The sequence below is a fragment of the Muscardinus avellanarius genome, assembly GCF_963383645.1.
Source record: "Muscardinus avellanarius genome assembly, chromosome: 4".
Lineage (NCBI taxonomy): Eukaryota > Metazoa > Chordata > Mammalia > Rodentia > Gliridae > Muscardinus > Muscardinus avellanarius.
Window position 1 is genome coordinate 48,475,881 of NC_137789.1, and position 14,536 is coordinate 48,490,416.

A 14,536-nucleotide genomic window follows, 5' to 3' on the forward strand; every position below is an offset into this window, starting at 1 on the left:
AAAAAGCTATTTCAGATGTATTTAATTTGTTATTGCTTCAAGTTTACTTAACTGATGCCATTTGAAAGTAAAGGAGAGGGACATATTAAATAAAGAGGGGAGCCAGGTGTGGTGGCACACACTTGTAATCCCAGTACTTGGGAGGCTGAGATAGGAGGATCGAAGGTTCACAGCCAGCCTCAGCTACTTAGTGAGGCCCTGCACAACTTAGTGGACCTTGTTTCACAATGGAGAATATAAAAATAGTACTGGGGGTGTAGCTTGGAGGTACAATGGACCTGGGTTCAATTTCCAGTACTGCAAGTAAATAAATAAATAAATAATAAGAATGAAAAGGTAAGAAACAAAAGAATGACAAGGCCTAACAGGTTGACTTGTTTTGCTGTATTACCACATTCCTACAGTTCTCAGGAGGTCATTAGTGACATTAATGTATGGCTATAACATATTAACCCTCTGTCAAAAATTTTGCTTTATTGAAAGAGAGTGAATTAGAAAGTAGATGGAACTGTGATTAATATTCACTAAAAATGAAGAATCTCATTTTTACAAAATGACCAACAAAGAACACTAATGTCACCAGTGAAACCAAGAGAGTTATCTCCCAGCGCTTCATTCTGTGAATACGGACCTTAGCGTTTCATCAAAGTGAAGGTTATACACAAAAATCCCTTCAGATTGATGAGAAATACATGGAGAGTTGTAGAAGTTGAGACTATCTGTGTATAACCTCAAACTCAAAGAACAATGTAGCTCTAGCAGTGTGTTCCCTGGGGTGGTTCTTGAGGCTAGGGAATCTAACCCATCTGGATTCATTTTACTGTTTCTTTTTCCTTAAATTCTCTGTCCTTTGGACTTCCTCCAGCTGCCTTCCTACTTCACATCTCAGCTCAAATGTAACCTCCTTAGAGAGATCTTCTCAGACCACTTGCTTTGAGCATTCGACCCTCCCACTCCATCACGTGGCCCCACTTTCCCTTCATAGCACTTTCTGCTATCTGCTTTTACTTTTATCTTGTTTTTTGGATTTGTTTCTGTCTGTCTCTCCATATACTAAACACCATATCAGTTTTGATCACTATTATATTCCCATTGTCATAATACCAGACATGTAGTAGCTATTCAATAAAGGTTGAATAAATGAGTGGCCAGATGAATGATCTATCATAGCAAAATTATATAATAAACATAGATGTGAATTGAATATTAAAAATTACTCAACAGATAGAAACTGTTAACATAGAAATCTTTGTTAGTTCCCTGATACCACCTCAGGTACACCTTTGGGTACTATTGTCTCTGATCTAAGGTAAGAAAACTTAAATGTTATGAGTATGGTGTCTTTAATTACTCCCCTTCAAGTAAGGCTGTCCTATGATCTGATGATACCCCGAGGATTTCATGATGAAGGAGGAGGTTTTATTTTCCTTGTCATTGTTTGGTTTAACATTAAAGGTATTTCCTGCAGAATTTCAGCAAAACCTAAGACATAACCTCAGAATATCCCCATAAATACTTACAGAGGTTGGAAGGAACAAATGGAAAACCTGACGAAACTTCTAGAAATTGCATGCACAATTCCCCCCATATGAATGGAATCCCGCTTGGTTTATGGTGCAGGAAGAATTCTTCATAAATACTTAACGGACAGAAAGGAGAGAATATGTTCCACTGCAGGTTCACTTCTTTTTAATGGGGAGATCAAACCCAGTGCTAACAACTGCAGGAAACAAGGGGGTCGACGGTGAAATGACATGCACTTAGCTACTATTTGGCAATTGGCTAGTTTTCCTCTAAAAATCTAGTTCAGCGCAGTACGAAATATGTTGTAGAAGAAATCTGAGCTTTGACTGCTTCTCTACTCATTAAAGCAGTACCTCACACTGAGCTCTACACAGCGGGAGCTCCGTGCCCCAAACCACCACACTATACTTGCAGCAAACCTCCTGGATCTTGTTCTCAGAATGAAATGCTTTTCATAGGAAGGGAGGAGAACAAAAGTCCAGAAAAGAAAGAGATGCAATAATACTTGGATTTAAAATTGGAAGAAAAACAGGTATGACCTAAGTCTGAGCCATTCCTTTAAAAATAACTCTACATTTCAGACACCAAATAAAGGCAGTTTTGCCAAGAAAGTTCAAAACCACTTTAAAAAGAAGCATTTGTGTTCTTTAAGTGAATACAAACATATTTATCCACGAAACTTTTATGTTTCCGTAGGCTTTAGTTTTCAAAAAGGAGTCCTGGATTTCCAGACCTTCCAACATTGGAAAACTGTTTTCATAGCCAGTATTTTTTCTACGAGTCTTTTTGGCTCCAGCCTGTATATCAGTTAATGAAAAGGAAAGGAGGAAAGTTGATTTGCATTAAGTCCATACTTGCACATTTGTAAAATACAAGTGCTCTAACAAAGGGACTGGAAGTCTCCAGGTCTGTTCCCTTTGACTCTTCTTTCACATAATTTTCTTTTCATAGGTCTTTCACACCCTCAGAACCTGAGGCCTCATCTTTGTAGAGGTATCTCTTAAGATCCGATCCTGTTGGCCTGACTTCTCTCCTACTAATGTCTAACTGGATGTCTCTTCCTAAACATCATCTGTACCTGAAAACCACTTTGCCATCTCCCCTTGCTTCAGAATGACCTCACTTTTCTCTCTCTTCTCTGTTAATGGTATAATGAGACAATCATACGCCAATCCTCAGGTTCTCAACTGAGTTATCACCATTCTATTTTGATGGTGCTGTCAATTTTGCTTTGGATCTTTCAAATCTGCGGTTTTATTTTCACTCACTAATTTAGCAAGGAGCCTATCTCTTGCCATACCTGATTCTATGAGGTTCAGGTGCACAAACCTTCTTCTTCATATTATTATCTGAACTGGCTCTAGGATGCTCTGAGTCTAGTCTTTGCCTGTTTTAATCCATTTTGCATTTGCTTTCACTAAATTTGCATCATGTGCCCAATTATCTATGTAAAACATTGGTTTAGTTTGTTACTTATCAGTGGAAAAATAATAAATGCCCTTTGTTGTCTTCAAGATCAAATTCCATTTGAAGGCTATTTGTAATAAGACATCCATTCATCATTATAGACTTATTTGTAACTACTTCTCTAAGCGAAAGACTCTGAACCAAGTCGTTCTACCTTTGTTCACGCCATAACTATCCTCTCCAGTTGTCCTCTGTTTACTAAAAAAATGTTACTTCTCCATAGAAAATGCCAGTTTGTTCCTTAGTGCATTAGATGATCAGCACTTTTTCTAACTTCAGTGACATTTTCCTTCAGTGGATTATCTCTTCTCATTTCCACACGGTGCTCTAGGATGGCTAATGTTACTCCCTCCTCTTATCCAGGAGGCCAACATGTGACCCTAATGAGACCAAACAAACTCTTCCTCCTGGGAAGTGGGATCATGCACAGAAGGCCAACAGACTGGAAATGGTCAGAACTCACTTGTTTCAGTGGGGGTGACCTGAGAGACTACTTTTTGCTACCTAGGTCTTTGGAGTTATCTTGCTTTCTAACATTTCCTGAATTCATGTTTCTTGACTATCTGTTGATTCTGTGAGCAATCCCATATTCTTCCAGTAATTCTCAATTTTATTAAATTAAATAGGTGATTTCTGTCAGTTGCAATTAAATTCTGAATCAAGTCATTATCTTTAAAGCCCAGCTTAATCTCTTCCTGTATATGAGGTTCTTCTTACGCGCCCAGTAACCATTCCCTCAGGAGAGCATCTTTAGTTAGAACCTTATCCAGTTCTTTGGCACACTTCAGTCAGTACAACAATCCATGTTTTTAAACAATCAACTCTCTCTTTAGAAATTCAGCTTATTTTTGCAAGTATACTATGGATTCTTCAATACTGGTGATTGTGTCAAACATAAATATTCCTTCCTTGGTGTCTACCATTTACACACACACACAGAGAAAAAAATAAAACAAAACAAAAAAACCATATTTTCTTTCTGTTTACAAAGTTTGCCTATAGTCCAAGCATCACTTGATATGAACTAACTAAATTAACGAATAAAAATATAATTACTCGGAACATGAAATGTAGTTCTTGCTTACTGGGCAGGTTAAATGCCAAAATCATCAGTTAACAATGCTGATTTCTAGAAATCGTGTATGGCACCTCATTTCTTAACAGACAGCATAGCCATTTCTCAGAATCAGTATGAAAAATTCTCAAGACTTCAAAGCAGTCACTTGCTAATCTAAGTCAGGAATGCAGTTGATGTCTTTATTTATCAACCTTACATCATATTTTAACTATAAGTAAGAGCCAGAGGAGGGATGAGAACTGATGTGAGCTTCTACATTTGCTTTAACAAAAAGTCCCCTCCCCCAAATCACTATCAAACAGCCTTTCATAGGATCCCTGGGATCCCAATTGCTATTTTATCCTTTGGTGCCCATGGGTTATTTTAAGGCAATGAGGAAAGGAACATGGAATCACAAAAGTAGAAGAAAGAGAAAAGTAAAGGGAGCACACACCTTCTTTTCCAGTCTGTCAATTAATTTCTGAAGTCTGTTTATCTGGGTCATCCACTGGCTGTCTTCATCCAGTAAGCCTTGAGAGGAAATCACAAGGGCAATCTGTTAAATGCTAGACACAGTAGGAATGTTTGGCTAGTCTGTTTACCCTGAAGGAAGAATGCTCTGTCACTCACTTGTAAACACATTTTAAAAACTGTATTCCCCCAGTGCTTTTTGAGCTATTGATTCACAGAGATCCATGCCCCCCAGTGGGTTCATTCTCACAGGACTGTTTTATTGTATTATTTTTAAAATGTTGTCTGGCCTTTGATATTCTAGAGAGCAGATCCTGCTGAGCTATTTTACTACCCCATAAGATGGGTGGTTTTATTAAAAAAGAAAAAGGAGGTGGGAAGTATCAGTCAATAATTCTAAACTTACTTGTATAGCCCTGGCAGAAGCCAGTTAAAAAATACCTCTGACCACAGAGAACATAAATATCTACAATAATAATAATAGAACAAAATAAGCACAAGAGCAAGATAGCTTGTGTCTCATTTTCTGGGGACTAACATGAATACCTATGGACTCCCTAACCATAATTTCATGCTTAGAAGGTTAGTGTGCAGACTGCAGCCCGTTGCTCTATATTCATATATATGGTATGTACACATATGTAGAGATGTATGGAGTGTATTATACATGTATACATGCATATATATATATATATATATGTGTGTGTGTGTGTGTGTGTGTGTGTGTGTGTGTGTATCTATTCATACCAAATATATATGGCCTTAGGTTAAGCATGATATAAATTCTGCTGCTGTAATTATGTTATTACTGTAATTATTTTATTTTTGTGGTACTGGGGATGGAACTCAGGGGCATTCTACCCCTGAGATATACCCCCAGCTCTACTTTTTATTCTTTATTTTGAAACAGGGTCTCACTGAATTGCAGAGGGCCTGACTATGTAGCTGAAGCTGTCCACGAACCATAATCCTCCTGTCTCAGCCTCCCGAGTGCTGGGATTCGAAGCATGCACCACCACACTTGGATGTAATTATTAATTATTAATGCAAGGTACAGAAGGGAAAGTTGTAGTCCGAGCCTGGCATAAACACCTGGCATCCTTGTGCACCTGTACTGCAGTGTGCTTGGAATGTTTTCACAGGCATTTGCTAAACTAATATGATATGATATTTCTTTAAATAGGAATGTGATTGAATTCATAAGTATAAAGCCTCACTTTAGCTTTGAATGCAATAATGACAAAACATAAATTATAAAGGGCAACATTTTATAACAATTCATTTCTTTACCTGCCTTCATGGGGGAAAACCCTCAAAAGCCATTAAATAAATTATAAAGCAAAAAACGAGCATAACTCTGCCACAAACAAGTGTCTATAAGAAAGAAAGACAGCTGGGAAGAGAAAGGAGGCAGAGGGAGAAAGGGAGAGAGAAAGGGAGAAAGAGTCAGGTGGCACGGGCCTGGAATTCTAGTACTTGGGAGGATAAAACAGGAGGATTTCAGGTTCAAGGCCAGCCTCAGAAACTTAGCAAGATCCTATTTCAAAATAAAAGGATGGGGGGGGGGGCTGTAGCTCTATGGCTGAGTGCTCCTGGGCTTAATCCCCAGTACCACAAAAAGAAAGAAAATATAAATGTGAAAGTAAAATTTATGTTTGCTTTTTTTTTGGTACTGGGGGTGGTGGAACCCAGGGGCTTTCTATCTCCGTGCTATCCCCCCAGATCTATTTTTATGTTTTATTTGGAAACAGGGTCTCACTAAGTTGCTGAGAGCTTCACTAAGCTGCTGAGGCAGGATTTGAACCTGCAATCCTCCTGTCTCAGCCTCCCAAGTACTGGGATTACAAGCGTGCGTCACCACGCCCGGCTATGTTTGTTTTTAATTCACAAATTAGTTAGCATCTTTCTAGTCTGAGTTATTCCTAAAAGGACTTCAGGTGGCTTTCATATCAAAGTCCTTATTCTGAAGGGCATTTCAGAATAACACTGCTTTCTAAACGGCAAAATGAAAAGAAGCATCTATGTTTTGCCTCAGGAGCCCAGCCTCGTTATTTTCTTATCACCTGTGGTAGATTGCATTATTGTTCCCAATTCCTCCCTTTTTTCCTGCTGTAGAAGGATGTGTACATAACCTCAGTCTGTTGACTTTTCAATGCCTCCTATGACCATGAGTGAAGTGTATTTCCCTCCTCATCATTACTGTGGGACTCCTTTGGCCACTAGAAAAATGCTCACAGTGGTTTTATTATTTATTTATTTTTCTGGTCCTAGGGGTAGAACCCAGGGGCATTCTACCGATGAGCTACAGCCCAACTCCTATTTTTTGTTTTACATTTTGAAACAGGATTTCAGTGAGTTGCAAAGGTCCTCACTAAGTAGCTGAGGTTGGCCATGAACTGGATTCTCCTGTCTCAGCCTCCCAAATACTGGGATTACAAGCATGCACCATCACGCCCTGCTCACAGTGGTTTTAAATATTATTGCATAATTTTTTTTTTTTTTTTTGCAGGTCTGTCTGGGGATGGAACCCAGGGGCATTCGACCTCTGAGCTATACCCCCTGCCCTATTTTTTATTCATTATTTTGATACCAGGTCTCACTGAGTTGCAGAGGGCCTCACTAAATAGCTGAGGCTGTCTGCAAACCCCGATCCTCTGGTCTCATCCTCCTGAATGCTGGGATTATAAGCGTCCGCCACCAGGCCCAGAGATGATTTTATAATTTTTACATGTCTGTTTGCCTTTCTGACACCCACCACTAGACAAAACAAACAAACAACAACAACAACAACAACAACAACAACAACAAATGCCTCCAGCTGTTACTAATCCCAGAATGGGGCTACAGGAGGAGCAGAGCAGAGCCCCACCTACACAGCCTGAGCCACGCCCAGTTCACACCCAAAGCCCAACCAACCAGACATTAGTGAAATGGGGAAACAAATATTTGCGGTTGTAAATATTCGTTGTATTTTGAAGATTTTATTCACAATAAAAAATGGATTACTAGCCCATGTGACCTCAAACAAGTCATTTATTTTCTGAGTTCTGTTTTCCTCAGCTGTGAAATGAAGAAATAGGTAATACCTCTCTTATTAATGTTAGGATAAAATAAGACTGTTTGGGAAAACACTTTGAAGCCTTTTGAGTAGAGTCAGAGTAAATATAGAATTTATTTATTCATTTGTTTATTTTATGGTACTGAGGATGGAAGCCAGAGGCATTTTACCTTTGAGCTAAACTTCCAGTCCTATTTTATTTTTAGTTTGAAACAGTCTCATTAAGTCATGGAGGGCTTTTCTAACTTGCTGAGGCTAGCCGTGATCCTGTGATCCTTATGTCTCAGCCTCCTCAAGCACTGGAATTACAAGTGTGCACCACCATGTCTGTCTGCTAGTTAGTACTTTTATTTTCTGAAATAGTAGCTAGCTATTTAGTGATTTATTTGTGTCAAGTGAAAAATGTGCATGCATGCTTTATACAAATAAATTCATGATACAGCAACATAAGTTTGAGTATTTCAGGATGATTTAAAGTAATTATCAATATATGGTTAAAGCATAATAATCTAACAGTAACTGGTAAGAATTAGCCCATTAGCTCTTATGTTGCTTATTCATTTTTAAAAACACCAGCTATAAGCTAAGAGTTGTACACACCTATAATCCCAGTATTTGGGAGGCTGAGACAGAAGGATTGTAGGTTCGAGGACAATCTCAGCAACTTAGTGAGACCTTGTTTCAAAATAAAAAATAAAAAAAGGGCTGAGGGTATAGCTCAGAGGTAGAATGTCTTTGAGTTCAATCCTCAGTACCAAAATACCCCAAGAAAAAACAAAATAAAAAACCCTACCAGCTATGACATCCTAACATGACAGGAGACAAGGAACCTTTTCCTAAAATGAGTATAAGGTATCCTTAGGGAGGCTTGGAGATCTAGAGTTGGTTAGGGTGGAGCCTAGAGGACACCTCTGCATCAAGAGGATGCCTGCTTCTATGGAGCGCAAACCTTTGGGTACTAACGGTAGAGGGCTTTCCTCTCCCCTTCACCATCTATCTGTGTCCTTCCCAGACACAGTTACTGGGATTCCCACACAACCGGTGGTTAGGATGGCCACCCCAAGTCTCAGAACCATGTGCTCTTCGCCTCTTCAGTTTCAGAGTTATTTGGTAGAAGCAATGTGTTCCATTACTGCCATTTTCTAAGCTGCTGTTTGTAAAATTAACCATCAGAAAATATAAATTACATTGAACATGTTGAAGAAAAGCAACCAATTACCTGGACCGCTGACATTGAACTGAGGGCTGTTGGGGGAGAAGCTGTTATGTCTCTGCACTCGGCGGTTCGATCTCTTTCCAGGCCACTGAATGGACAGGACTTCTGGCTTGGGCGGCCCTTGCCTGGGACAAGAGAGAACACTGAATCCCAATGTCAGGCCTTCAGCACCTCGCCTCCAGGAACAGGACTCTAAGTACCAGTCACAAAGGTTTTCTAGTGCGTGGACATGGAAAACTTATAATGAGTACAGGTTGCAAATGTGCTCCAGAGACCCAGGATAATTTGGAACTACAGAATGTTAACCTAAGGAATTGGAATTCTGGGCTTAATTCTGGGGTTTTTTTTTTTCTTTTCTATTCTTTTTTTTTTAGGGGAGAGTGCTTTCTTTATTCTTAAAATTAAAAGTATAAGTAAAACTTGTATCTTAATTCGTAATTTAAAAATGTTTTTCTTCATTGGCCAAACCATTAGTACAAAACAAAACAAAACAAAACAAACGAACAAGATGGGTAAATGGTTGTATGCTACTATATTATCTTTTGTTAAATTTGAGAACATTCATTTTTAAATTTCTTGATGGCATATATGTATGTATATATATATATTTTTTTTTTAAAGTCAAATAACTACAAATCTTATTTCAACAAACAAGACACCTTCCTCTCTCACCCAGACCATATCTCCATTTCTCTCTCACCAAGGCAACATTTTTAAAGCAAGTTTATGGTAGTGTTTACTCGTTTAATTAGTATGTAAAATACTTAAATTTCTATCTATGTTTTATTTTAGGCTTTATCTATTAACTTTAGGACAGTGATATATACATAGAGATGTTTTAAGAAACTTCCAAAAAGGCTACTTTGAAGGGTGGATTCAGCTGGGGGGGAAGCTTTTCCTTTTTCCTTGTTCTTCTTTGCTTAGAATATGGACATGCGGGCTAGAACTTCAACAACCACCTTGCACCAGAGGCAAAATTGAGAATAAAATACATACATTGAAGATGTGAAAAAAAATTACCACCACCATCACCAAAGAACAGAAGGTCTATGATATATATGTAGGAATATTTTGCTTGCTTTAGGCTACTCAAGGAGATTTCTTCTTTTTTCCCTCCCTCCCTCCCTTCCTCCTTCCCTTCCTTCCTTCCTTTCTTCTTTTTTCTCTTTATTTTGTGGTACTGAGGATTGAATCCAAGGGCATTCTACCTCCTAGCTATAATCTCAGTCCCCCTTTTTAAACCTTTTAAAATTTCGAAATAGGGTCTCACTATATATTACTGAGAATCTTGATGCGTTGCTGAGGCTGGTCTTGAATTTGCTCCTCCTATCTCAGCCTCCAGATTTCTTTAATAGAAGATAATAAATCCTAATGTGTTTAAACAACTAAATATATCTGTTATAGGCATACACACATATATGTATTATGGGCAAACAAATTTAATACTAATTTCTTCATCTAACAATCTTTGCTACCTATCAGATACGGAGGATACCTTCAGCCAGATTACCCCTCCCTCCTTTTGTTGGATTCCATTTTCCAACACCTACATTACTGGTGGTTTTATAAAGCAAAGAATTCTAAGCAAGCTGGGCATGTTAGCACACCACTGTAATCCCAGTGCTTAAGGGGCTGAGACAGGCAGATTTCAGGTTTGAGGCCAGCCTATGCAACTTAGTGAGACTTCATTAAACACACACACACACACACACACACACACACACACACACACACACACATACAATAAAATAAGGCTGGGGATGTATCTCAGAGGTAAAGTTTCCCTGTGTTTAATCCTCAGACCCCCCCCCCCACACACACACACACACATTTTAAGCTACAAGTCATTTTGAAAAATTCGCTCCATTGTGTTTTATTCCAAGTCACTATTGAAATATCTGGTGCTCTTTGGGCATTTGCATATGACCTGGTTTTCTCTCTGGGAATTTTTACACACTTGTTTTGTCTCTAGTATTCTGAAATTTAATAATGCCTTAGTGTTAGATTTTTGTTATTTAAAATAATGGGCTCTTGGTCTGTTTTATCAAAATAGAAACTGATATCCGTTTTCTGAGAATTTTCTTTCAATTATTTGGATAATTTAGTTCCTTTGTTCTTTTTTTCTGAAAATGCTTTTTAAAAAATATTAAACTCACTGAATTGGCCCTCACGTTTTCTTATTATCTCTTTACTGTTTTTCATTGCTCTGTGAAGATTTCATTACACTTATATACCAAAATCTTCCTCAGATAATTTCAGTTTTGCAATCATATTTATAATTTCCAAGGGTTCTTTTGTGTGCTTTCAATATCATTAAAAAAAAACAGCATCCTCTTCTTCATAAAACACACTATTTCTATTGGCTTTCTGAAGGTATCAATGATTTTTCTTCTGAGAGTTTTCTTCTGATCTCCAGAAAATATCAGTTTCTTCTATTCATTTTCCTGTGTTTGGTTCCTTCTTTTGGTTGCACCCACACATTTCAGAGGGAGGAACTACAAGCCTGAGTGAAACCTCTCTGTTTATTACCAACTCTACTGTGAAGTAGAGTGCCTGGGCCCATTTACTGGTGGGGGGGGGCATGATGATAGGCATCCTCATGTCTTTTCTCTTTGACTAATCAGATCCTTCAGAGAAGCATCCCCAGATGGAAGGCATGAGCCCACCTGTCAGGATCTGGAAGCAGAGTATGCAAAGGAAGTGCTATCGTTTTCATCTGGAATATCCCCAAGAGCTCACGTCTTGAGGGCTGGTTCACCAGCTGATGGTGTTTTTGGAAAAATGTGGAAACTTTAAAATGTGGGCCTTGTAAGAAGATGTAGGTCACTAAGGGCACATTTTGAAGGTATGTCTTTCCCTGGCCCCATTTCCCCTTTCTCTCTTTTACTCTCTGCCCGCTATGAGGTGAGCAGTTTTGCTCCACTGTGTGATCCCCACTATGATACTCTGCCCACTGCAGGCCTAAAGCAATAGGGCCAAGTGAGAATAGCTGAAATTTCTGAAACTGAACCCAAACAAGTTTACTTTTTTCAAACTGATTTTTCTCAGGTATTTTGTCACAGCAATGAAAAGTTGAGAGGTGGTATCTGAACAACCTATTGTTCACTATGTCTCATTTTTTAGGTTTGTGTCCTGACCCCCAGTAGTGCCAGGTTTATATCTTCCCAGCTTCTTCAGAGAGCTCACATCTAGGGCTCTTCAGATTGGGGAAGGGTGATCATTATATGGCACCAGACTGCGCTTTTGGTGACATGTCCTTCCTCCTTTCACCCCACTCTTGGGTGACATGGCACAATCCTGGAGCTGATTCTGAGGTTTTGTGCTACCAACTGTATTTCACTGCCACTCACATTGCTCTTTAGGATTCAACTTTCCCAGAGTTTTTAAGTCAGTTTCCACTGAATTCATCTTTCTTCCAGGTTTCAAGTTTCTATTCCTTTGGCTCTTCTGCCCTTCTTAATTTTGTGGGTTAATGGCTTCTTTTATATAGGTTCTTTTAATATCATCTTTGAAGGGTTTAGGGAGAGATAAAAGTAAATCATATATGTCTGTCTTTAATCTTTAACTAAATCTCCCTGTGAGTTTTCCTGAAGCATAAGAAAACTTTTTAGCAGATTTAGTGGGCAGAGGAATAGTTGATTAGAGTAGTGATTTCTATGTTTAAGCTATGAGAATATAAGCTATCTGAAGTTTCATAATAATTTGTAAAGAAAATTAAAGACTTTCCTTACTTCTATGATAGACAACTATAAAGGAGAAAAATAACTTCTAAGCCCCAAAGAAATCATTGATATCTCTGGATACAGAAGAACCTTAAAAAATAGATCAAACTTGCAGATTCCACTACAAAAAAGAAAATCCACTTCTAATTAAACTGTCTTCCCAGACATGTAGTTTGTGAGGAAGAAAGGTTTATCCAAGAGGACAGGGGTCCTCTAGAGGGAAACTTCAGTATCACATAATGATTATTCTTGTCATTGGCTATTAGGTTCTTTCAAAAGATATGGAATTAAAGTAGCTCCCATTTAGTCAATTTGGTAGGAAAGATACAGAGATTGTTATAGATCACCACTGAAAATTTCACCTCTGTGTCATTCTAGCTGCATGCATCCCTTCTCTCTGAAATTGCCGTTTTCACATGAATAGACACAAATATTTTGCCCAACATGGCATGTCTAAATCATTACTTGCAGGATGAATGATACGGTGTGATTTTGCCTTGGGGCTTTTAGGTAGAATAGATGACTTCTCTAAATTTGCTCTATCCTAGTAAGTCTTTGCATCTTTAGGTTTCACAAACAGTAAATCCCAAAGAAATATTGATGTTGAAGGGGACACAAATTGTGTGGCAACCCTGGGAATTTTGATGCAGTCTGCAGGTTACAACTCTTGGCTATGAATGGCAACATGGAATCTTTCTTTATAACATAAAAAAATTTTAAGAGTTCTTTGTACACTTCACACACTGATTTGTTATATACCGAGTCTATTCTCTTACTCAAATGTTTCCTACCTACCATTGTTATATTAATTTTTTAAGCTGTGTTTTTTTATGTGGCTCATTCACTAATAACCACTGGCAATCTCTGGTAGATTCAGTCTGATATATTTGTCTAAATTTTAAGACCTTTTTTAAACTCCAGAGGCCACTTAGATTAGTCTCCTCACTGTCCCAGCTCCCCACTTACTGCTCCTCTGTAGGGTTTTCTTTACCTGAAATTCCCTTTTATTTATTCAATTTCATACATTTAAAGTGAAGTAGCACCAAGAAATAATGCAGAGTTCCTGCAATCTAGAAACTCAAAGTCAAATGGGGGAGATGAACAAGAAAGGGGGGAGATGAACAAGAAAGGGAATAAAAAGATTTGAATAGAGGGTACATTGGGAGTACTTGGCAGTAGAGTAGGAGGTGTGGAGCCCTGTTTAGAGAGTAGTGAGGGCTTTCTAGATAAACTATTGTCCAGTGACCAAACTAGGAGGAGTTAGCAAGGTGAAAAATGAATGAGATGGATTGGATAATGAGACTGATCCCTTCAGAAAGAATATTCTGCCATTTCAATTCATCTTAAAGGTCCAGTTCAAGTCCTGTTTCACTATAAGACTTTCTCAATGCTTTTCCTTTCCTTTTCTTTTCTTTCTTTCCTTTTTGTTGGTACTGGGTATTTAACCTAGTGGAATTCTACCTCTGAACTACCCCCCCAACCCTATTTTTTTTTTAAATTTTGAAACAGGGTCTCACTGAGATGCTGAGGGCCTCACCAAGTTGCAGAAGCTGGTCTTGAACCTGTGATCCTCCTGTTTCAGCCTCCCAAGTACTAGAATTACAGGTGTATGCTTACTACACCCAGATTTCACTGGTCTATTGATTGATATCATGGGTAAAGGACTGATTTGTTCTTTCTGTCTTTTCTTCACTGATATGGGGTACTGATGTTCTCCTTACTTTGGTTTTTGGTGACTTCTCTCTCTCTTGCTCTCTCTTGCTCTCCCTCGCTCTTTCTCGCTCTCTCTGTCTCTCTCTCCCTTTCTCTCTCTCCCCTCTCTCTCCCTCCCTCTCTATCACCCTCCCTCTCCCTTTCCCTCTCCGTCTTCCTCCTCTTTCCCTCCCTCCCTCTCTTTCTTTGTGGTACTGGGGATTGAGCTCAAGGACATTCTACCTCTGAGCTACAACCTTAGCCTCATTTTATTTTTGTTGTAAAATAGTGTTTTACTAGGTTACTAAGAGTCTTGTTAAGTTGTTGAA

At 38.6% G+C, this 14,536-nt stretch overlaps 1 protein-coding gene across 1 annotated transcript in view; it reads right to left on the reverse strand.

The window, feature by feature from the left end:
• The window catches only part of NECAB1 (N-terminal EF-hand calcium binding protein 1), a gene marked incomplete at both ends in the record, with an annotated part of 166,946 nt that overhangs the window by 25,569 nt on the left and 126,841 nt on the right, over positions 1 to 14,536 (reverse strand). The window contains 2 exons of the mRNA XM_080693743.1: positions 4,503 to 4,579; positions 8,797 to 8,918. Of these exons, the coding sequence (XP_080549869.1) occupies positions 4,503 to 4,579; positions 8,797 to 8,918 (199 nt within the window). The remainder of the gene's footprint in view (positions 1 to 4,502; positions 4,580 to 8,796; positions 8,919 to 14,536) is intronic.